The sequence below is a fragment of the Vanacampus margaritifer genome, chromosome 7, assembly GCF_051991255.1.
Source record: "Vanacampus margaritifer isolate UIUO_Vmar chromosome 7, RoL_Vmar_1.0, whole genome shotgun sequence".
In the NCBI taxonomy this organism is placed as follows: Eukaryota; Metazoa; Chordata; class Actinopteri; order Syngnathiformes; family Syngnathidae; genus Vanacampus; species Vanacampus margaritifer.
The window spans coordinates 743,082-766,325 of NC_135438.1; the positions used below are offsets into that span (position 1 = coordinate 743,082).

At 42.9% G+C, this 23,244-nt stretch overlaps 2 protein-coding genes and 1 long non-coding RNA gene across 5 annotated transcripts; 2 read left to right on the top strand and 1 right to left on the bottom strand.

Moving 5' to 3' along the window:
- The first annotated feature begins 787 nt into the window (after positions 1-787).
- Positions 788-6,992, top strand: mrpl45 (mitochondrial ribosomal protein L45). 2 transcript variants are annotated; one of them, XM_077572156.1, is made up of 8 exons: positions 788-906; positions 1,934-2,132; positions 2,489-2,606; positions 3,482-3,580; positions 4,058-4,106; positions 5,267-5,416; positions 6,449-6,622; positions 6,699-6,992. In XM_077572156.1, exons 1-8 carry the CDS (start codon positions 844-846, stop codon positions 6,795-6,797), a joined length of 951 nt encoding a protein of 316 aa, XP_077428282.1. In that variant the 5' UTR covers positions 788-843; the 3' UTR covers positions 6,798-6,992. The 2 variants fall into 2 exon arrangements, with proteins under 2 accessions (XP_077428282.1, XP_077428283.1); XM_077572157.1 differs by lacking the exon at positions 788-906 and adding an exon at positions 1,303-1,639 and having other exon boundaries at positions 1,826-2,132.
- A 482-nt stretch (positions 6,993-7,474) lies between these two features.
- On the bottom strand, positions 7,475-23,152 carry gpr179 (G protein-coupled receptor 179). 2 transcript variants are annotated; one of them, XM_077571313.1, is made up of 11 exons: positions 21,312-23,151; positions 20,943-21,051; positions 17,338-17,434; positions 16,807-17,003; positions 16,483-16,551; positions 12,892-13,001; positions 12,345-12,583; positions 11,885-12,023; positions 11,704-11,806; positions 11,445-11,585; positions 7,477-11,190 (listed from the first exon to the last, which is right to left on the bottom strand). In XM_077571313.1, exons 1-11 carry the CDS (start codon positions 22,196-22,198, stop codon positions 7,894-7,896), a joined length of 5,388 nt encoding a protein of 1,795 aa, XP_077427439.1. In that variant the 5' UTR covers positions 22,199-23,151; the 3' UTR covers positions 7,477-7,893. The 2 variants fall into 2 exon arrangements, with proteins under 2 accessions (XP_077427438.1, XP_077427439.1); XM_077571312.1 differs by having other exon boundaries at positions 7,475-11,190; positions 16,483-17,003; positions 21,312-23,152.
- LOC144055385 (uncharacterized) lies at positions 15,397-17,617 on the top strand. The gene is made up of 2 exons (XR_013294859.1): positions 15,397-15,570; positions 16,765-17,617. It is a non-coding gene; the product is annotated as an uncharacterized LOC144055385 (long non-coding RNA).
- Positions 23,153-23,244: the final 92 nt, after the last annotated feature.

The window sequence follows — 23,244 nt, forward strand, 5'->3', positions numbered from 1 at the left end:
GTTTTCTGCAGACGTGTTGCTTATTGTCTGTGTTACTATAGATAAATATTACAATTTATTCAACACTACGACCTGAATAAAAAATAAATATATATTTATAAAACAAATTTTTATCATGGTCATTTTTTAAATTGAGTGGCATTTGTCATAAAAAAAAAAAAAAAAAAAACTCCGGGTGAGCCCCCCCATAATTGAAAAAGTGAGCAAAGAGCGGAGTGCGTGGATGCATGTGTGACGTCACGACAGTTTTGTGTGCTCACCCTTTGTGCGCGGGAACGATCACTGTGACGTCATAGAACGCGTGTCCTTTTTTTGTGGTGTCTGCTCGAATTGGGGTGCGCTCACACGCTACGTCAAAGCGGACTCCTACAACATGCGGTGGTCGTGAAAAAAATGTGACACGCGTGTCAGTGGTGGGAAGTAAGGATGCACTAAACTTTTTTACTTACCTAAACTATTCAAGTTTTTCAATTATCTAAACGGGTATTGTTTATAAGTGAGAGTCAAATTACATTTAAATTTTTTTGTTACGTCTAAGATTCTAGTAAACCAAAGTATTTATACATGTAAAAACTAATATTTTATAAATGTGCGTGAGCTTTTTTATTTTATTTTATTAAACATACATGTAGAGCATGCAACGCCTGACAAAAATGAATAATACTATGAAAATAGACAAACTGTGGATTCTTGCGCACCACGTCACTTAAAATAAAAAAAGGAGCGTATACATAAAAAAAAATATCAACCGTGCGTATGCGTGACTCGTGCGTGAAGAAATGGTGTGTTCAGCTACCATCACCGGAAATAGTTTTTCCACAGTTTCCGCTAAATTATATCAAGATGGCGGCGCCCGGAACGAGGACGCTGGCGGTGTTGCAGCGAGTAACATGGAGCGCTTTTAAGGCAAACTTCAACACTGTCACTTTTCATAAAGTTTGCTGGACGGTAGACTAGACTATGCTAAGCGGACACATTTTGTTGATCTAGCCCATACTTTATTAACAAATTCGCCGCATGAAGTTAGCGTAGCGTTAGCATTAGCTAGCTAGCAACCAACACACTCCTTTCAGGAGGTAGAGGACAACTTTGGGCACACGAATAAATACTATGACGTTTTGTTTTGTTTAAACGGATATGAGTGGTTAAATGAATGTTGCAACGTGTTGTTGCTGTTAGAAATTACTATACGCTTCTGTTTCTGTGGGTAAATTGTTCATAACTTACACCATTTAAAGTTCAGCGTGGGATTCCTAATATGAAAGACAAAAGTAAGAGTTGACGTATAACACTCTTGTTACGTTCTGGGTCAAATTGACAGCGGAAAAAAGTCGAATTTATATTTTCTTTCATAGGTTCATTAAATGTGTTGATGCTGTGAGGCACAGAGTCGGTGTTTTGTTTCTCTTTATTTCATTATTTTTTGTTAATATTATATATTACTTCCCATTATAGATAAATGGCTAAGTGTTTCCGATTTTTGATCACCCAAAAGAGCTTATGAAAAAATAAAAAGGGTGAAATGTACGTTTCTGTTTTTTTTCAGTTTTTCTCTCCAATTCTTGCAGTTTGAAAATAATTTATATATTTTTTTATTTTTGTGGTCAAATCTAACTGACCAAAGACTGGGAGGTTAACTCTTTCACTGCCATGGACGTTAAAAGACGTCAAGTAAAAACCTACGGAGGGCCGCCAATGACGTTAAAAGACGTCATCCAAAACACAACATTTTCTGTGGACCTTGAAAGATCAGTCAAAATGCTTAAATCGGCTGGCACTGACGACATCCCGTTTCTGAAAACGTCTGGCAGTGAAAGAGTTAAACAGAATAACTTCATGCACTCATCTGGTTGAAGGAACTTTAAATGAACTGATTGTTTTGTCAAATGACGGATGAATGAATTTGAACCATTACCTGTCGTCCTCCCACCAGGCTTCTGAAACTTCAGCGGGCGTGCTGCGCCAGCCCAGTCCACTTTTAGTACCGGTGCGGACTAAAAAGCGCTACTTTATCCCGCCGGCCGTGGGCGTGAAAGGCAAGCTGAAGGTCAACCCAGAGGCCAAGGCCAGATCGGCGGGCCTTGTGTACCGGCAGCAGTACATGGAGCGGTCCATCAACATCTTCTGTACCGGTATTGTGCGGCTCCTCTTTCAACCCGTTGAAAATAATGGGTCAAATGCATAATACAATCAACGCTCATTTATCAAGGAGGATGGATATGTTGCTGTAGAGCTGCAGGTCTCAAACTCTGGTTCTCGAAGGACAGTCCTGTATTTTTTTTTTTTGAGAGGTTTCCCTCTTCCAATACACCTGATTCAAAGGATCAGTTAATCAGCAAGCGCTCCAGAAACCTGACAAGGATCCTGATCCTGATTCAGGTGTGTTGGAGGAGGGAACCCCCGAAACATGCAAGTTGAGCCACAATATAGAAATGGGGTTTCACTGTTTGTCTCTTTTAAAAGTAGTGTATGTAATTCTCTCTTGTAGCGGCGATCTTTGACCCCTACGTCCCTCCCGAGGGCGACTCCCGTCTTTCCTCTTTGTCCAAAGAAGGCTTGAAGCAGCGCACGGAGCAGATGCGACAGACCGCCTCCTCGCATATGGCGTGAGTTTGTCTCGCCGTCAGTCTTAGGGGTGGAAAACTCTGGGAAGTTTCAAAGTTGGAAATATTGGTGTAATCAGCTGGAATTCATGAGCATCAATGAGGTTAAACCAAGAATATGCTACTTTTTTTATTGGGACCTAAAATTCATTTGGGGAATATTTTAGCGGTGAAATGGTATGTTAAAAACAAAAAAAAGTTTAATTGTGAATAGATGAACACTCATGTTAAAAAAAAATGTTTATATTAAAGATGGTAGCCAAGGAGCCCAATAACTGATATTTGGAGCTGATATTCATTTGCATTAAAAGGATAAAGATTGGCAAAAATATTGAATAGTATAAACTTCATTGAAATGCTAATAAGCATATGCTTATTAAAGAGCTTTTCAGATTTGCAATGTGTTTAAAGTTTTTTTTTTTCCTTTTAAATCTTTGGCAATGGACATCATTCTTTTAAAATAATACATATAAACAACAACAAATAAAAATAACAGGAAGCTCACATTTCAAACAAAAGCAAATAGTGCATCGCATTTTGGCTGTGTTGCAGCGCCAAAATAACTCTGTTCTTCTTGGCTGTAAAAATGTTTAAAAAAGGCCGGTGCAGATATGCTTCAAAATGCCAAATATCGGCACCGATAATCGGTCCATCTCCAAGCTAGGCTATGAAAGCTTTCCAATACATTAGCCAGTTTCTATTAATGCCAACAGTTTCCTATCATTTCAATGAAATGTTCATAATTTAGAATATTTCCATAATTTCCCATCCTATCTTCCCATGAAAATGTATTGGAAACTTTCCCGAAATTGACCCAATATTTTGCGCCCATTCGCAAGTCTAGATGCCGCTAAATCATTTTATTGTCACCCCCTCAGAATTCGGAAGATCAAAGAGTTTGACTCGGAGTTCTCCTCCAAGAATTTTGCTGAACGCGCCCAGGAAATTTTCTGCGAGGCTCACAACGCGCTGTGCACGTACGTATGTACTTGCAGCTGAAACGCTTCATGTTGAACATAGTCTGGTCGGGAATCATGGATATGCTGTTGTAAAAACCTGTGCAGTGTTTTACCTCTGCTTAATCCAGATGCCGTCTTTGTTTCAGGAAACGCTAAATTGGTCATTTTTTCAATGAATAGAGTTGAGTTGGCTATCGCATGCGTTTGGCATCTGCGGATTTGTTAATGTTGGCATGTCAGCCTATGATTATTATTATAATTTTTCCCTTTGAGTGGTGTGGCATGTAGCAACCGCAAAGTGGGCAGGTCCAAATTTGATGTCATAACAGCAGCAAATTCAAATCTGCAGATTTTTCCAAGCCTTTTCTTTCCAAAGGCTTTTGCATGCAAATGACAAACCACACAGATGTCAAAGGTCATTATTTTCACTCTGGGGAAAATGACTTTTGATGGCATGGAATCTTTAAATGTGTCTTTGTGAATGATCTTGTCCAGGTTCAACAAAGAGAAGCTTCACTCATTGGTGACGGAGCGCTGTTACCCGGTAAGTTTTCCTTAACTCCTCCACCCAACTAAGTTTTTTTTTTTTATAGTTAACAAAACTCATAAAATATCTAAAACGGAAACACTGACATTTTCATTTAACAAAATAAAAATGAGTGCTTTAAAAAAAGTCAACTGAAACAATTACGTTTTTTTAAACTAAAATTAATTATAATTGTAGCAAAAATATCCTTTGTTTTCGTCTTTGTCAACTAATTTCATACATTAGTTTTTGCAGTTTATTTGAATTGTATTTATTTATTTTATAGAACAGTGCTTCTCAACCTTTTTTCAATGATGTACCCGTTTAAAATATTTTTTTTCAGCCAAGTACCCCCTAACCAACGCAAAGCATTTTTGGTTGAAAAACAAAAAACTTCAAATAGTGTGTTGTGCCATCATTGTCTGATTTATCAAACTTTGGAACGCCATTTCATTAATCTCTTGAACTTTTTGGAAATAAAAAGATATTACTAAAAAAAAAAAAAGAAACAAAGAATTTAATTAATTATAGATTTGTGCACACAAAAAACTATATTAATTTTAAATAAAGTTTCGGAATGGTTGACAGGTGTTGCTAAGTGGGTCGAACCATTCTGCTATGGGAAGACTCAGGTTTTTTTAGGACAATGACGATGAATAACATTTATTTTATAAACTTATATTTTACTGAAGTATTTGCATAGTTAAATCATTGTTTTTAAAGCATTTTTGCATGAATGCTACATTTTATTATTATATTTTTTTAATCTCACGTAACCCCTGGAGTGCTTTCATCTACCTCCATTTAAGAAACACTCTTATAGAAGAAAGAAAGTTGAACAGTTGTTTAGTAATTGTAGTTTATTACATAACACCTAGTGACTTTTTAAATGATTAATCTCACACTCCTTAAATACGCCAAGTATCGAAAAGCGAAAACTAATACTACAAAATAGAGCATTTTCAAAAAATAAAAACTACATTTAAAAAACAACTACAAAATAGAGCATTTTCAAAAAATAAAAACGAACAAACCTTCTTTGAAAGTTAACTAAAACCAAAGTGAAGTTAAAAAAATGAGTCTAAAAGAAATAAAACCTAAGAACGCAAAAAGGCAAACTCTTCGAACCATGTTTGCTACTGCAACGGCCGCATCTCAACTTCTGCTTCCCGTGGCAGGAGATGACGCGGGGCAACCGCTACAAGACCCTGCGCTGGCGCTTTGTGGAGTCGCTTGAGGCGCCCCGCGTGGTCCACGCCCGCAACCCCGAGATGGTTTCCAAGGGTAACCTGTACGGCCAGGTGACCGTCCGCATGCACTCCAGACAGGTGAGACCCTCAAATCGGCTCAGCTGCTTTTATGGCTTCAATTTGCAAAACTGGTACAAAAAGTAAAGAAGACAAACTATTGATTATACAACATATTTAATGTTATGATTTTCATAGCATATATTGACCATTATTTATATGTTGTAGTTTCAGAAAAAAATCAGTTTATATTTCTAAAATTATCCATCAATTACGGAAGAGGACTAGGGCCAGTGAAGAGAGGAGAAAAAAAGTTTGGCAGCATAAAGTCCGAATTGTGGCTCTCCTGTCCTGAAACGCTGTAAGGCGTTCTCACACTCAAAGCCCCGCCCCCTCCCCGCCACGTTAAAACACTGCCAATAAGTTGAAAGGGAAAAAAGAGAGCTGAAGCTGGAAACCAGAGAGTTCAAGCTGAAAACCTGACACTCGGAAAAAATAGTGTGTAAAAAAAAAAAAAAAAAAATCTGCAGATTGGCATTGGAAAAAAACATGCTTACAGAAAATAGTGTTTTTTTTTTGTCTGTATTTTATTTTTCAATACAACCTTTTACAATGCCAATATTTGTTTCAATGTCAATGCAGCTTTTTCCACAATGACAATTTTTTTTTAAATACCAAATCTTATTGTCAGTGTTGTGGCTCCATAGTTTGGACGCCTCCCCGGAGAGGGTGTTCCGGGCATGTCCCACCGGCGGGAGGCCCCCCCCCCCTCCCGGAGAAGATCCAGGACACGCTGGAGTGTTTTCAGAATTCTGAGAATAAAGTCAGAATTCGGCCAAACTTTTTTTTTTTTTCTCTCTCTCTTCACGGGCCCTAATCCTCTTCCGTATTCAAAGGGTCTTGTTGTCATCAATTTAATGACGTATCGTTTAAGCACCTGTCGGTGTAGACATTTAGGGTCCTACTTGTACATTTTTGAGGGTACATTTATTAAGAAGTGTTAATATTACATTTGGGGGAGGAAGCCTCAAAATGTCTTAACATAGCTTACACATTGATTGATGTTGGTGCGGCAAATTGTGCCATCCGCGCACTCGTGTTGACCTCCCGCAGACTCTGGCCATCTACGACCGCTTCGGACGCTTGATGCTGGGCAGCGAAGATCAACCCAAGGACGTGTTGGAATATTTGGTCATGGAGCGGCACCTGGTCAACTCCTACGGACGCTGGCGACTCCACGGGAAGATTGTGCCGGCTTGGGCCCCCGCCAAGGACCCCATCATTAAAGTAAGCAATAGTAGTAATCACATCAACTTCTGTTCACCTTTAAGTGCGCTTTCTAAGTTGAGCTTCTCGTTTCTAGACCGTCATGATTCCGGGTCCAAAATTAAAGCCCGATGAAGAATTTGATGCCCTCAACTACCAAGTTCCCAAAGCGGAGTCAGTGCAGTGGTCGAAATGAGCCTCCAGATGGCGCTGCCACGCCTTCCAGCCACAGTAGGACGTATTCATGTACAAATAATATTGTTCAAAGTGCACTTTTCGTGCACTTGTTGGTTGTTGAAATGTTCGTACTCCTATTTTTGTCTTTATTTGAATAATTCCAATGTCATGTGCATGCGTAAAGAAAAAGTGAATAAAATGACATTCAAAAATGCTACAGATTATTTCTTTGCTTATGCTGCATGGAGTTCAAATTTAAATTGTGCCTAGCAACAAACTAGGAGGATTGCCTAAAAAGAAATTGTGATCAAATATGTTCTTTCTTTTTTTTTGATAGATTTTCATTTTGGGGGGGGAATCCTTGTCAGGTTGCTACTATAATACAATGTCAGCGGAATTCATTTGAGGTTGTTGTTTTTTTTGCGTTATTTAGTGATTGAACAGGATTTCCGGATGACGTTGTTTTGATGCAGGTGCCAACAGTTTGTGATGGCAATTTAAAAGGAAACTGGGCTTCAACTATCCAACTTTGTCAAGTCAGCCGCCAGCATGCATTGCCAGGAACATGTTGAAATGAAAAGCGTGCTTTTGTTGAAATGAAAAGCGTACTCAAGCACGGATGTCCGAGTGCATGGCTGTATTTGGGAAGATTTTATTTTTGAAGTTGGCTTTCGCACCACGTTGGCGGCCTGTTATCGCATACGCATACCATGAAACTGTACGTTTTTTTGTTGAGTTTTTTTTAATCGGTTCTTGATTGACATCAGCTAATTCCATTGCAGTTGCATTGTTACACATTTTCCACATGATCACAAAGAACACAGTTGGACTGACCGGCATCATTTGCTCTGCGCTACAGAGTTTACAGGCTCATTGTGAAGGGACGGACGGACGGGGGCAGGATGAAAGAGGGTTTAGAAGTCCCTTGGCTCCACGGCTGCCACTTTTTGTAGTTGATTTCACGGGAGGACCGGGTCCGTGGCTTCACGTGACGGTCCGGATGCGTCTTCTCAATGGTCTCTGAAAGGTCTCAGCAAAACCATCTGGTTCTTTTAAGAGGCTTCATGCATTAGGCATGCGTGCTTCCTTCCTGTCGAGACAAAAGCGGCTTCAGGTCACAAGTCGGGAGGGAATATGAACGCTTCTGCCGCACATTCTGCGTCGTCCTCCTCCTCATCTTCCTCAGGGATGTTCTCAGGCTCCCACGTGAAAACGTCAGAGTTGTTGTCGGCGAAGGATCCCGAGCCACTTCGAGTCATCTCCCAGGGACACAAGGCGTCGCGGCGACCCAGCGCCAAGGCGGCTTTCGGCTCGTCCGACTGCTCGTCCGACTGCTCGTCCGACTGCTCGGCCTTTGTACCCTGGTCTTCCAGGATGTCTTCTTTGTCGCTGACGGGGAAGGTCGATGTTTGCGGGTCCAGGATGTCACTGGGACAACCCTGAGTACCCGGGTCACCTTGGTCTCTGATACCTCTCGTTCCTCCCGTTTCCCATGGACAAACATCTGAAGGCAAGCTTTCTTGTTTTCCCAACCCTGCGGTGTCCTCAGTCTCCCATGGACAGATACTAGTCCGAGAGCTGTCCTGCTTCTTGAGAACTTTAACTTGTTCTCCCGCCACATCGGTTTCAGAACTGTCCAGCTTTTGCAAAACCTGAGGGTCTTCCATTTCCCACGGACAAACATTTCCTCTTATACTATCTTGTCTCTTCGCAGGCCCGTCTTGTGCTTCCCATGGACAAACACTTTGTATAGAGCTGTCCTGCTTTTTCAGAACTTTTGACTCTTCTACCCCTCTTGGACACACACTTTCTCGAGAACTGTCCTGTCTCTTCAAAACTTTTGGATCTTCTGTTTCCCATGGACAAACGTTTTCTTTAGAGCTGTCCTGCTTTTTCAGGGCATTTGGTTCTTCTGTCTCCCATGGACAAACGTTTTCTTTAGAACTGTCCTGCTTTTTCAGGGCATTTGGTTCTTCTGTCTCCCATGGACAAATGTTTTCTTTAGAGCTGTCCTGCTTTTTCAGGGCATTTGGTTCTTCTGTCTCCCATGGACAAACGTTTTCTCTAGAACTGTCCTGCTTTATCAGGACAGTTGGCTCCTTTGTCTCCCAAGGACAAACACCTTCTCTAGAAGTGTCCTGATTTTTCAGACTGTTTGGTTCTTTTTCCTCCCTAGGGCAAACCTCTCCTCGAGTGCTGTCCTGAACATTGCAGGTCTCTAGTTTTCCTCCCTGCGATGCCCCCGTTTTGGCTGTTGTGGCGTCCTCGCTCTCCCACGGGCAGAGGTTTGCACGGGCACTATCTTGTCTGATGTTTTGGGACATTTCCGAGGGCTTTGTTTTTGCTGATTCTGACGTTTGAGTCTCCCAGGGGCAAATATTTCCTTTATTGTTGATTGTCTCTGCTTTAACATCCAGGGGCAAGATGCCTTTTTGTGCGGCGTTCACTTTTCCCTGTTGTCCAGCATCCCAGGGACAGATATCTGCCTTGATTTTTATTTGCGAAGCAGAGACTGTCGGTTCTGCTTTCCCGTCCTCCATAAGACGATTATCCTCCATCATTTTTGGCGGGTCTGGAAAGTCCCACGGACAACTTTCTTCTGCCTTGGTCATTCTCCTGTCCAGATGCACAGTAGGATATTTAGCAAATTGTTCTTTCGATGGACTGGGCAAGACGGCAGCTTTTGTTGCTTCCTGTCGTGAGGGCACCTTGAGGGATCCCTTTGTCTGCACGGGATTTACATTCTCGTACACAGCCTCTGCTTCCCAACGGCAAATGTTGGCGTACTCGCTATCTTGTTTGATGATGGGTACGGGAGTTTGTGCTGCTTCCCAGGGACATATGTCCGCAGATGGCTTCAGTGGCAGTTGTGTCTTTGCCGGATTGTCGTACGAACTTTCCGGAACATCTTGGGACTCCCAGGGACACACGTCCACCCGGCCACTGTCCTGCCTTGCCTGCTGTTGAGAAGAATGCACAGCAACTCGTTGAGATGTTTCTGTTTCCCACGGGCAGACGTCCGCTTTCATGCTTTGCTGCTTCTTTACTGCCTCCACGAGTCCTTCCCATGGACAAGCGTCAGTCGGAGTCACGGTTTTCACCACTGCCGCTGCCATTCGTTGACTCCCTCTTCTGTGAGTCGACGGTGTCCTTGAGCTACAGGAGCTTACGCTGCTTCGTTTACTGCTCTGCCTGGACAGGTATACATTTTCGTAGGTGCCGTCCTTTGGCATATCGTCTGCATCGACAGGATAGACGCTGGACTTGACAATCACCAACCTTCTGGGACTCCTGTCGGCTGAATCCCCGGAGGATAGTCTGATTGCGTTCTGCTTCACAAGGCATGGTTTTCCATCTGCAGTTGTCATGCTTCTTTTCTGCAGTGTCCTCTTCTCCGTGCTTGGACGCCGACCGGATGTTGTCGACCAGGATGCTGTGGAGCCGCTTTTTTGGGAACCTTCTCCATTTAAGCTTTCGTCCTTGCTAGCGGCTTCCACAGACGTCAGGAAGGATTTGACTGAGAGCCACTTGGTGGTGGTATTCCGGAAGGAAAAAACTCGCTGGTCTTTGTTGACTTTAGCTCTCGGTGACCCTGGTGCACTTGAAGAGACTGGGAGTTTGGGGGACTCGGCGTCCCCTTTGTCTTGTGACAGGTTGCTCTCCATAGGCGGTAAATGGTCCCAGGGACATACGAGAGCAACGGGCGAGGACGGACTTTGCGGGTCGTCCTCCTGAGAGTTTGCGTAAGTGACACGCTTGTGACTCTTATCTCCTGTTTGTTCCGGCTCCACTTCCCAAGGACAAACCTCAGCTTTGTCAAAAGACTCTGACTGTAGAGCGCTCCTGGTCTGATCGCTAATGGAGAGGCTGGATCCCTTTGCCTTTGACATGTTCTCCATGGAATGAGTGGATGTGAGACTCCACGACTTGTGAAGCCTGCTGTGGTCAGGGAGGTGCAAGAAATTGGTATCAATGGTCAGATTTTGCGCGCTAACTGATTTGCAGACTGCCGGGTGCAAGTCTAAAGAGTCTGTCTCTGATATTTGGGAAGATCTTTTCACAACATCGGCCCTTAGCCTGGAGGAATCCTGCAAGGAAGAGTCCCTTTCCCGGATGTAATAATGATCACATTGGGACTTACGTAGAGATGGTGACCGGGCTTTCATGGAACTTCTGATGCTGAGGTTTTCTGGGGTCCTCCTGAAAGACCCGGAGTGATTCCTGCTCCGGAAGGATCCGTCGCGATCCTCTCGACTGCACTGCCGGCTCAGGGGGATCTCGGCGATGCGCTTGATGATCGATCGGCCCAAAGCGCATCGAGAACTTCGCTTTTTTGACAGGTGAGGGTTGTTTGCTGCCATCTTCTTGGCTTTGTTGACTTCCAACTGGGCATATAATCGCTTGAGCTCATCCTGGTGAGTATGAGGGAGGTGACGAAGGGTTGCGGGAGGACAGACATGGACACAACATCAGAGGAAAGAAAGGTAAGATGTTGAAGAACAGTGTTTGGGGTGAGAAAATGAGAGTCTTGTTTTTGTCATTGAAATTGTGATGCGTTTAAGATTTTACTCTGCACGTTGTCATAATGTTTTTTTTTTTAACCAAGGTTAAATTTGACCATTTGGAATGTCTTTGTGTCCTGTCGCAAAACAGCAACTTTGTTTACCCGAAAGTCATCGGGGTCCACACTGCGCTCGCTCCAGGCCGAGCGAAAGCTGCTGTTGAGGTAGGAACGGCGCAGATCCACCTCGTCCTCATACACCTCGGCGGCGATCTCCTCCCTGCCAGGTTTGCTTATGTACAGGAACTGTCACGCACAACAAGTGCAATGGAGAAGCCAGTTTCTCAAAGATTTGCTCCAAGACAAATGGAGTTACGTATTTCACTTCATTTGATGTTGTCTGTATCTCATGGATGTTCTTTACCTTTGGGATGAAGATTAGAGCGAGTGTCACAGTTATGGTCACGTGGGTGTGCGCGAAGGAGAGCAGCAGCATCCAGTCGGGATGCAGCGAAGGAAACGTAAACCTGCGGAGACCACAACGATTCCATGCAAATTCTTCAGCGGGCTCCTTTGTCGCAACGTGGATTGAGCTGCTGGTTTACCGGCACAGGTGGAACATGGTGGAAAGAAGCAGCTCGTTGTGGATGGCGATGCCCATGTAGCGAGGCTCGTGGAAGGCGGACGGCACCGGCCGGACGGCGGTCCACAGGGAACTGCCCCAGCACAGGAACAGAAGCTCGGCTGTGAGAGCATGCGATGACGATCAGGCAAGGATTACGGTTTCAAATTCAGGGATTCAAACTAGGATAAAGGTTTAAAAAAAATAGCGGGAGAACATAAACACCAAAAAGTGATGGTAGTGTTGGAAACGTAAACAGTGGTTGGGATCCAGAAGTGGGATGCCCACAGCTAGGACAACAGTTGCATGTATTCAGGTTTTTCCCTCCAGTACAATACAGAGGGTTGCTAGTTCCAATGCGGAACATATTATGAAAGGGACAAGAAACGTGACTTCCTTGTGCGTTAGCATCTCGTGTGTTAAGGGTTCCTCCGTGTCCTCACCGATGGCCATCATGTAGTCCCAACGGTCCAGGTAGCAAAGGTCAAATCCTTGACCCTGCGTTGTGGTGCTGCTCACTATGACAGGAATGTTCCTGTCTCGGTTCTGGAGGACGCCCACCGTCCAGGCGCACAGGAACCAGCTGGCCGTCATCAGCATGACGCCCAGGATCCTCAGAAGGTGCAGGCTGGACATGTAGGGAACCCTCTGAGCCGTGCGTGACAGGAACACCTTCAGAACCCTGCGGGGGCGGGGCCGAAAGGTAACAGTCACTGGAAGACATTGGCAGCTTTCTGCTTCCAAACACAGACGGCAAACCTCCATTTGAAACCCTAAATCATTCTTCAAAACCTTTTGGTTAAAATGCTAACCTAGGCTACGCGCGCTAATTTAAAATCCTAACCTCAAATTTGAAACTCCAAACTACCAACTCTAACCTGTGCTGCGAATCAGAAACCCGCAAGGAGTTCAGAGTCACTTGAGGACATCTGTGAGGCACTTGGTCGCAAATTGTTTTGATGTTGCCAACTTTTTTTCCACTGATCTGACCTGTACATTTTGAGCGTGAGCGTGCCGTAGACGATGGAGAAGCCCAACATGCGGACCCAACGGAGCAGGATGCACCTGAAGGTGCTCGGCTTGAAGTACAGGATGAACACCTGCGGACAGAGGGCGTACAAAGGCTGTCAAAACAGGTCTGGCTTTAAATGCTTTGTTTTTGAGTCGCTTTTCGTCTGTTTAAAATGGTGGGCAGCTAAACAAGTGTTGCTCTCTTCAAAACTGGTGAACATAAACCTCATTAAGAAAGGTTGGCGTTAGTTCATCTGTTACGTTAGTTCATCTTGAGTTACGGCCGAGTTGTGTTTTTACGCTGGCGATGTAACCTGAATTTCGAGTTAAGGCGGATTTTACCGTTAACTCTTTGACTGCCAGACGTTTTGAGAAAAGGGATGCCGTGGGTGCCAGCCGATTTAAGCATTTTGACTGATCTTTCAAGGTCCACAGAAAACTATGTGTTTGGACTATGGAAACACACATACTACCAAATGAAAGACTGGACTCTCATCTTTTATCAGGAAAAAAAGTTTGTTTCTACCTTATTCCGTTCTTCAGTAATCAACAAAAGAAAATGGTTAGTTTCACCTCTGTTTTGAAACAAACGTCTTTTAACGTCTTTGGCACTCCTCCATAGGATTTTACTAAACGTTATTTAACGTTTTTTGGCAGTCAAAGAGTTAAAGTCAATATTTACATCCAAATACTTTGTACAATAATTAAAAAAAAAACGACCCCAAGAGCCGGAACCAATATTTTGTATTTCCGCACGGACATTTATGTCTAACGGACGGCAGAGCGGCGCTATAAACAGAAATGTGACGCGCCTGATGGCGAGACAACCTGCTCAATGGACGTCCGTTGCTGAGTTAACAACAACACAACATGAAATAACTTTAAAATGGTGGGAAATTAATGAAAAAGAAGGTGCTACGGACGAGGCGCGGGCGCCGGAGAGTCGAAACCACGTCGACGTAGCTCGAGGACTCCCCGCGGTTGGAAGGTCGTAAACCTTATCAAGTGACGTTTTTCTCAATACGTTTGAAATATTGTAACCACAAAGTCTCAAACTACTGAAGCCAAACCACTGAGAGACAATTGTGTTGTTTGAAACAGACTTGATTATAAACCACCACTAGAGGAAACGTTTGTGTTGATCTCTAAAACAGTGGCGTGATGGTGAACAAAGTGAAGCTTTTGCAGCGCTGTTTAAAACCAGTCAACATGAATCACAGAGAGAAGCTAGTCGTAAAAGTAGTGGAGAGAAAGTAAACCGCAAAATTAAGATCATCTACATCTAAAGAGTGTCAGTCTATTTGAAACGGATGAAATGCTTCCTGCCTTCCCACATATCTTATTGAGATTCTTGATCCTTATTACAGCATTTTATTCTCCTCACTTTTTTTTTGTCGTGCAATAACTCCTCCCACATAATACATCCGATTTACACCGTTCAAATTTCACCTTGCTTCAAAAATTCACGCCTTCAGGGGTATTTATCATCTGACTCCACATTACTTACAGTATTGGCACAATTTAACGTTAAATATCAACTTTTCCCAATTCATTTTCAATGGTACTGACATTGACACGTTTTCCACTTTCAGACATACAAGCTGTCTTATTGCTCAGTGGCGCATTTGGTAAATTGCCTTGCCCAGTTACCAGGAGGTTGCGGGTTGGAATCCCAACTCCGACTGTACATTGCAAATATATCCGTGGCAGTTATGCTAAGACTATCATAGTTCCACTTTTCCATGTAAATGAATGGAGGGTACGGCAATGCCTAGGTGGCGCTATTGAGTGATTTTTTTTGTTTGTTTTGTTGCATTTTTCCATTAGACATCATTAGTTCCAATTTTCCATCTAAATGAATTGAGGGTACTTTCAGATAAAACTTTTCCACATAAATTTCAACTTTTTTCAAAAATTCCAATTTCAAGTGTTCTTTTTATTAATACTTTGTCATTTTCGCAAAATGTATCTTTCAATTGACTCCTTAAGCATTCATCTTACTTAGCATTCAGCTGTTAGCATTCGGCATTCCCACGCAATTTCTGCAGGAATTGCACATAGTTTAGTGTTTCATTAAAATGGTGAGGAGTGAATAAAGCATGTAAGGTGAAGCTAGTGCTGGTCTGTTTCAAACAGCATGGAGAACGTAAACCACATCAAGTTATTGTTGATTTTTTTTTTTTTTAATGGTGCGGTGCCCGTAAACCATCAAGTTGAGCGAGTGCCGATGGGTTTTCAAACAGCGGTGAACATAAAACACCTCCCTAAAGAGAGCGCTGCCCTGCGCCTGTGCCGCCGTCCGGTAATCTAGGAATTAGCGGCCAGCCACTCGACATAAGAGCATCAGCGCCACAAAAAAAAGAAAAAGCAAACGTGTGAGCGCAAACACGCAGGATTGTGTGTGTACAGAGCGCGCACGCGTGCACGCAACGTGTCTGTCCTTTTTAATCAGCACAAATGCTGAGCTTGCCATTGAGGTCTCTCACCAGCAAGCAACACCAGCGAGAAGAAGATCTCTGATTGGTCGACAATCACGCGACACAAAAGAATGTCGAGATAAAAGCGCTTTGTTTTTAAAATAGGATTAAAGTTTCTTTTTTCCAGACAAAACTTTTATTTCAAACTTCTGTCTGAAAAAAAAAGAAGAGAAATGCTAAGGTAAGCTAACAGCTGCTGGTCGCCATCTTGACTTCTCACAATTGGCGTTATGTGAAAGCATAACTAACCCCTGTTTGACTTTGAGCAGGATTAGAATAGTTTGCGATTTTTCTTTATTTTTTTTTATCCGTGATGATGGTAACGTTAAATTTGTCAAGTACACAAGATGTCCTTTATTTTAGAAATGACTTTAAAAAAAAATTTTTTAAAGTGAAGTCGAGAAAGCCTGTTATTTTTTTTTGTTTTTAGTTAAAAACAATAAGCAAATTTAAGTGTAAGACTTTTTTCTTGCTTAAGATAATTATAAATCAAAAAGGTTGAAGTCTTGATTTTATTTTGAATAAAAGCAAACACTTCCAATTAAGTGACAAAATTGGGTGTCATTTTTATGTTAAGCAGGATGACCGCGATCTGATAAATGTAACTCATAAATAAATTTGTAATCTATTTTTTTAAACATTTTAAAGCAAGTCATCAGTACATTTTCAGGTCCAAAACTTTTTCGGTCAAGAACTGCTCAATTAAATCACCAATCCCGTGGTGTCAACCCTAATCTGGACTACAAACCCTAATTTGAACCCCTAGCCTTATTTTAGCCTTATCTTCAACCCCCTCATTTGAATCATGAACCCTTGTTTTAAACCCAAATCTACACTCCAAACTCAAACTTGAAACCATCGCCCAAGCTAAAAAAGGTCATTTGAAACCCCAAGCAAGGCTTTCAACACTTCCTTCAAACCGGAACCCTGGCCAATTTGAAACCCTAACCTTGTCTTAAAAGCGAAGCCCTAAGCATTGAAAACCTGATTTGAAAACCCTCGCGCTTGCTGAATTCCTAACCCGAAAACCTAGATTGAAAGCCTAACCCAGACGACCGACCCCGATTTGGTTTCCATTTTGCGAGCTTCTTACCGGGAAGTAGAGCAGCAGCGATCCAAAGAGGATGGCCTCCAGCAGCAGGAGGCCCGACGCACGGATCCTCTGAAAAGACGGGAAGCACACCTTGTCGGATATATTTAATACCCATTTCTTACATAAGACGGCATCTACCACCAATAAACATTTTGCATGGCAAACGGGTTGGCTCCGCCCCTCAAAATGACAAAATATTTGTCTTCTTAAGAAAAGAAAAAAAAATGGTGTCAATAGGAGTGAATGTAAACAAATGGACTTTTTTTCTTTTTCTTTTTTCAGGCGGAATGAAGCCAAACTGTTGTTTCGTTTGCTGGCGGTTACCCTGTTCCTGCGATGTCGGTAGGCGGCCAGCATGCTGACGAAGACCAGCGCCATGAAGGTCCCCTGGGCGGCCATGACGGTGGCCCTTAGGGGCCCGTCTTCCTGCACCCGACAGGGGGCGCCGTCGCGGCACCGCCCGCAGCCCGGCCAGCACGGCACGCACGCCGGCAAGGACGGGTAACACGCGCCGTCGCCGTCTGGGGGGGGGGGACCCCAATTTCAAACCCAACTCCAGTTTTTAACCTGCAAACCCTCATTTCTAAACCCTTCAACAAAATGGGCAAAGATATCAATTATTGTTTTTAAAGTCAAATGAATTTGATCATTGAGTAGTGTGGATTAATTGGAACCCTAACCCAACTCTAGTTTGGAATCCTAACAATTGTCTTTAAACCCTGATTTCAAATTTGAAACCCTCATTTCAAACCTTAGCCATTGCGTGAACCCCTAATTTGACATCCTGTCTTCTTGAAATTGCAATTTGAAAGCCTTGTTCCTTTTTTGTGATTTCTGGCGGTCAACAAGTCATACCTGCGTCCTGATTGGCTGCGTCCGGGTTGTAGTATCCGTCTTTGCAGCGGCAGCAGTACTGACCCAGCCGGAAGCCTCGCCCGCTCATCGGCACACACTGCAGCAAGCAAGCAACAACTGTTTGTTTTTTTACTTTTTTAAATCATTTTCAGCATTTCAATTTTTTCTCTTGTCATTTAACTTTCAGCTTTAAAAAAAGAGGGGAAAAAACACTTCTTACTTTGCTTGCGTTTAACATTCAATTATTTTTTGCATGAGAATAAAATGTCATTACACAAAATGATAACTGATCATTTCCTTTGCACAACAGTTTTTTTCCTTGTAATTTAACTTCTTTTCGGAACTGATTCAGATGAGATTTTTTTTTTTTCCAGTTCTGCTTGCATGCTAACAAACTCGCACCAGTTTTCTCGCTTTTGGTTCCTTTTTTTCTTTTTCTTCTTCATTTCTTTCTTCCTTCTTCATCCTTTTTGTATTTTATTTTTTTAATATTTATTTTTTATTTTTACTCTCTCTGGTAGACATTTACAGTAAGTAATTTATTTATTTATACGGCACATTTTATAAACAAAAGTTTCCAAAGTGCTGCACATTAACATCCACACTTTATCATACACATAAAATCTAGTAAAACCAACTATATAAATAATAAAAAATACAATAGGTCAAATAAAAAATATAAAAAAGAATACATTCAAATAATTACAAAAAATAAAATAAAAGCCCAATAAAAGAAAAGACCCCAAGGACCACACAATTCCCGCTGAACTAAAAGCCAAGGAATAAAAGTGTGTCTTAAGACGGAACTTCAAACACCCCACTGTGGGAGCACTTCCAACGCAGAGAGAAAAATTGTTACACAACTTGGGGCCAACCACAGAGAGGGCCCCATCCCTTTATTATTATTATTATTATCCTATTTATTTATTTATTTTTTAAACTTTTTTCCCCTCATAATTCTCATTTAACGTCTTTTTATGATTTGTTTTTATTTTTTGCTTCGTTCAACGTATTTCTTTTTTTTTATTATTGTTTTTTTTTTTGCATAAAAATATGACTTCGCATTCAAATCTGATTGTGATCTATTTTTCATACAAGTTTTTCGTCATCTTTTTAAAATAACATTTCATATTTTAATTATTATTATTATTATTTTTGGTCAAAAAGTATCTTATAAAACCTCACAAAAACATCCGACTATTGTCATAATAAATGACATTTTCTCTTTCGGCCTTCATCCTGCTCATTTGATAGACTCAAACAATATTCAACCTGAATATTAATAAATGATCAACAATATGAACGAGGTTACTTCCCTCCGATGCATCTGGGGCTCGCGAGCACGCACACACACACACATTCTTACTTGTTTGACTTGTGTTAATCTAAGTTGAAAGCTAAATGGATGCATAAAACCACCACTGAGTGTTTTATCCTTTTCTGAAAGAAAGCCCATCCGCCAACTCCGCGCACACACATATTATATCCCTTAATCCCGCTCTCAAATGGCACAGGCTGCACATTAATGTGATATGGATTATATTATTATTTTATAATTTAACTTTGGTCCTTTATGTCCACACACTGCCATTTTAGCCACTGTTGTTGCGTTATTGTGCTAAGCTAGTTAGCTTAGCCTTGGTTCACAACAGACAAAAAGCAGAAAAACAGATGGCACAATTTAAATATTCAAAATGTTTGTTGTGTCTAAAGCTAGCTTTTTTTTTTGTGGCCTGAAGCTGCAAGATATAATAACGCAGTTCAAATGTCTTTCTTGGTTGAAACAAAAAGGCAATACCTGTAAAAAAAGTGTTTGTTGAGTCCAGTTGCTCTGAGGCACAAACACACAACAAACACGTGAAACTAGAAGCTAATGTGGCTAACAAGCCTTTGTTGAAACAGGAAGCGAAGGCTGCTAGAAAAAAAGCAAGTACTGGTCATGTTTAGTTGCTCTGAAGCTACGCTTATTATCTTAGTCTTAGCATTTTTTAAGCTAACGTGGCTAACGCGCCTTGGTTGGTGTTGAAAGCGCTTAAAGGTTCTGTTGGTTTTGTGTATCCGCTAAGCCTCGCAGGTAGGACCGGGACAAAAGGTGCTCGGCGACTCTGGGATTTTTGATTTCCGCCCCCCCACCCCCCTTCTCTTCGCTTTCAGACCTCTGCCTGGGAGGGGAAGTGTGCCAGCGGGCTGGATTAATGCCATAATCCCTCAAAGCATCTGCAACCGCCATCTTTAAATAGACCACAGGGGAAAGACTCGCCACTGGAATTATGAATGGATCCAACCAGGGTCAGAATAGTTTTGGATTTTTATTATACATTACAGTAGTTGGCGTTATTTCATTTTGACTTTGGTTTTCTAAATTTAGTTTGAATTACTTTTTCGAGCAGGTTTGTTTTTGTTTTTTTCCCAACATGCTTCATTTGAGTTTTTATTAGTTTTACTCTTAGTTTAAGATTAAAAAAATATATACTGTATATATATAGATGGAGTTTTTTATGGAGGACCAAAACTGCCAAAAATCTAAAATAAATGACTAAAAGTGAAAATAAAAACTGATATAAAAAAATATAATTCAAAAATTTAATCCACAAAAACGAAATATAAATGCAAATAAAAATAACAAAACAAACAAAAAAAATATATATATATATATCCATAAATAAATACAATTGTATTTAATTTTTGAATTATATTTTTTTATATCTGTTTTTATTTTCACTTTTAGTCATTTATTTATTTTGAATTTTGGCAGTTTTGGTCCATACTGCCAGGGCAAAACTTCCTTGTTCTCGGAGCCGCTCACTCGACCAATGAAAGTCCGTTTGCAACGGAGTCCAACCCAAGACACGCTTAGGACCGCCCCCTCATTTGAATAACATTTTGACCTCAAAATAAATAAATGACTAAAAGTGAAAATAAAAAACGAATATAAAAAATATAATTCAAAAATTAAATCCCAAAAATAAACACAAATGGAAATAAAAACAACAAAATATGAACTTATGAATGAATGAATTAATTTTTTTATTATATTTTTTATATTTGTTTTTATTTTCACTTTTAGTCATTTAGTCATTTATTTATTTTGAATTTTGGCAGTTTTGGTCCACCATAGGGGGGAAAAAAGGGGTGGGTTACGATTAGTAGTTTTAGTTATAAATTATTATTTATTATTTTAGTTATTTAGTCATTCTTTTCGTGAGCACCAATGTCATACAGTAGGGAAAGGAAATTGAGGAAAAAAGTAACATTACTGGTAACTGGTAAGAGTGGTTCTACTAGTATGCCCCAGTTTTTCTACAGTACTAGTGCCCTGAATTGTCCTACTAGTGATAACAAAGAGTGTACCAGTACTGTACATAGATCTTACGACGGGCATCAAGTTTGTGCTAGATGTGACCTAGTAGAATTTTATTGTCACAGTAGTACTAGGAGCATACTAGTACACCAAATTGGCATACGGTAGTGGAACAAGACAATTCCACCAGTGTGGTGAATTGTCTTACTAGTGAGGACAACCAGCGTACTAGTACCAGTACATGGGCAATTCAGCTCACTAGTAGCATACAGGCTAACTTCTGAAATGTGGCGGTGTTGTTTACCTCCATGCTGGTGCGGTTGCACTGGTGTGTGTCAGCAAACCATCCGTCCTGGGTGCTGCACTGGTCCACGTCCATGTCCTGGATGTCCACATCCACGCGGATCACACCCCTAGGCACACACACACACACACACGAAAAGTCTCCAGACACAGGAATCAACCAAAATCTCCACAACGACTATAAAATGCATCATTTACTGAATCTAGGACCTAATAGTTCTTGCACACGATCTGACAATGAGGGCGGCACTGCCACCTACTGCAGTGGATGTGCAATTACACTTGATTAAAGTATGACAAAAAATAACGAAATGTTTCTGTAGGCATTGGCATACAGAATGTGTACATGTGTGTGCATGTGCACGCGGACCTGAACTCGGGAGTGAGGTCGGGCTTGAGGCCATAGAAGGCGGTGGACAAGGTGAGCATCCACCTGGGCACGAAGCGGCCATCTTTGCAGTCCAGGTAAGGGGCGCCGGCCCAGCGGACGTCGCTCTCGTTGCTCACGTAGCTGTCGCCGCGACCCCACTTGGGCGTCTCCAAGGTGCTTAGGTCGTTGAGCAAGACCCTCTTGGCGAGGGCGGGCGGCCGGTCGGCGGCCGGGAACTTGAAGTGCCGGAACCAGCCGTCGTCCGGGGCCGGGGCGGGCGGGTGCAGGCGGTCCCACGTCTTGGATAAGTCCTGGAGAAGGACGCTGGGCGCTCCTGTCGGGGGGCCGCGGCTGGCCCGGAGCACCAGCTGGGGGGCGCTGCCGGTCGGGTCGCAGTCAAAGGTGAGCAATGCTCGGCGGACCGGACCGGCGGCCTCCAGGAGGGCTCGCACAAGGGCGTGGTACCACTCCATGTCTTCGGGAACCGAGCTCTCGCGCAGGTCGCTAGCCTGAAAGATCATGTTGAGGAAGTTGGCCGTGTTGGCCAGCGCGTCCAACGCCGGCCGCAGGGCGGCACGCATGGCGCCCGGAAGCGGCCCCGGCTGCCCCGGGGGGCTGTAGGCCCGGGAGCAGCGCGCCGCCCCCACGGCGACCGCGTCCCCTGTGTACAAGAAGGTCTCTGCCGGCAACCAGTCGTCCTCTGGCTGCGCTTCCGAGGTCGCTGGCGTGCCGCCCGCAAGATCCGTCGGGTCCGCGGAGGCGCCCGATGGTTCTGGCGAGCTGGCGTTGAACGAGTTGCTGGCGTTTGCCAGAGGTTCTGATGACACGTGGGCCGGCACTTGACATCTGATGAGCGATGGCAGTAAAAAGAAAACAAGAGGAAACATTCTGGAAGCTTTTCTGGGGACGTGACCGCCGCCGAGGATCACATGATGACAGGAACTTGGAAGATCATCTTCATGACCTCATCTGTACGACCTCAGTGTCATCCTCAGGGAGGAAACTCTGAGTTTCTTCTTCTTCTCCTTCTTATTTTTCAGAACTATCAGCAGGAACCGCCAACTTCTCCTTCCAGTCTTTCTCCTTCTCCTTCTGCTTCTTCTTCTGTTTCCAGATGTGTCGCCAAGAACCGAGGAAGAACCACCGACTTCTTCTGCTCTTTTCCCTCCTTGTGCTTCTTCTTCTTCTCCTGTTTTCAGAAGAATCACCAGGAATTGAAGACGATCCTCAAACTTCTTCTGCAACTTCTTCCTCCGCTTCTTCTTCTTCTATTTCCAGATGTGTTGTCAAGAACCAAAGAAGAACCTGCAACTTCTTCTGATCTATCTCCTTGAGCTTCTTCTCTTTCCAGATATATTGCCAGGAACTCGGATAAACCCCCAACTTTTTCTTCCAGTGCTTCTTCTTCTGCTCCTTTTACGGCGACTTCTTCTTCTTCTCCTGCTGCTTCTGCTTACAGAACAGATGCATCACCAGGAGCAGAGGAGGAGCCCGCAGCGTTTGCTTCTTCTTCTCCTCTGCCTTCTTTTTGTTGTCCGATGTATTGCCAGGAAGCGACGAGGAGCCCTCCAACTTGTTGTTCTCCTCTGGTCTTGTGCCGCTCGGTCCCCTGTTGTTCTAAACACTTTTCAGAAGCTCTGACCGAGACACTCATCCATCCTACGGGGTCCCGTCCGTCCCTCTCTCTCTCTCTCTCTCTCTCTCTCTCGCGCTCTCTCGCTCTTTTTTTCCCTCTCATCACACAGGGTGCTTGCTCAAAGGTGATGAGAGTGAGAGGACATCTGCTGTGTGCGTGTGCGTGTGCGTGGGCGTGGGCGCGTGTGCGAGAAACCAGGGTTAAGCTGTGCATCATTTGGGATTAACGCATCCAACATAAAGACTTGCTTGATGCTCTTTTTCTGTGCTCATGCGCACACACGCGCATGCACACACA

Excerpts from the sequence above, each read along its gene's own strand:
- mrpl45 (XM_077572156.1), top strand. The coding sequence starts at position 844 with ATGGCGGCGCCCGGAACGAGGACGCTGGCGGTGTTGCAGCGAGTAACA. Across the intron at positions 4,107-5,266 it reads TGACGGAGCGCTGTTACCCG|GAGATGACGCGGGGCAACCG; the intron begins GTAAGTTTTCCT and ends TTCCCGTGGCAG. Across the intron at positions 5,417-6,448 it reads TCCGCATGCACTCCAGACAG|ACTCTGGCCATCTACGACCG; the intron begins GTGAGACCCTCA and ends GACCTCCCGCAG.
- gpr179 (XM_077571312.1), bottom strand. The coding sequence starts at position 22,198 with ATGTTTCCTCTTGTTTTCTTTTTACTGCCATCGCTCATCAGATGTCAA. Across the intron at positions 21,052-21,311 it reads GACCTCACTCCCGAGTTCAG|GGGTGTGATCCGCGTGGATG; the intron begins GTCCGCGTGCAC and ends GTGTGTGCCTAG. Across the intron at positions 12,584-12,891 it reads CTCACGCTCAAAATGTACAG|GGTTCTGAAGGTGTTCCTGT; the intron begins GTCAGATCAGTG and ends CCGCCCCCGCAG.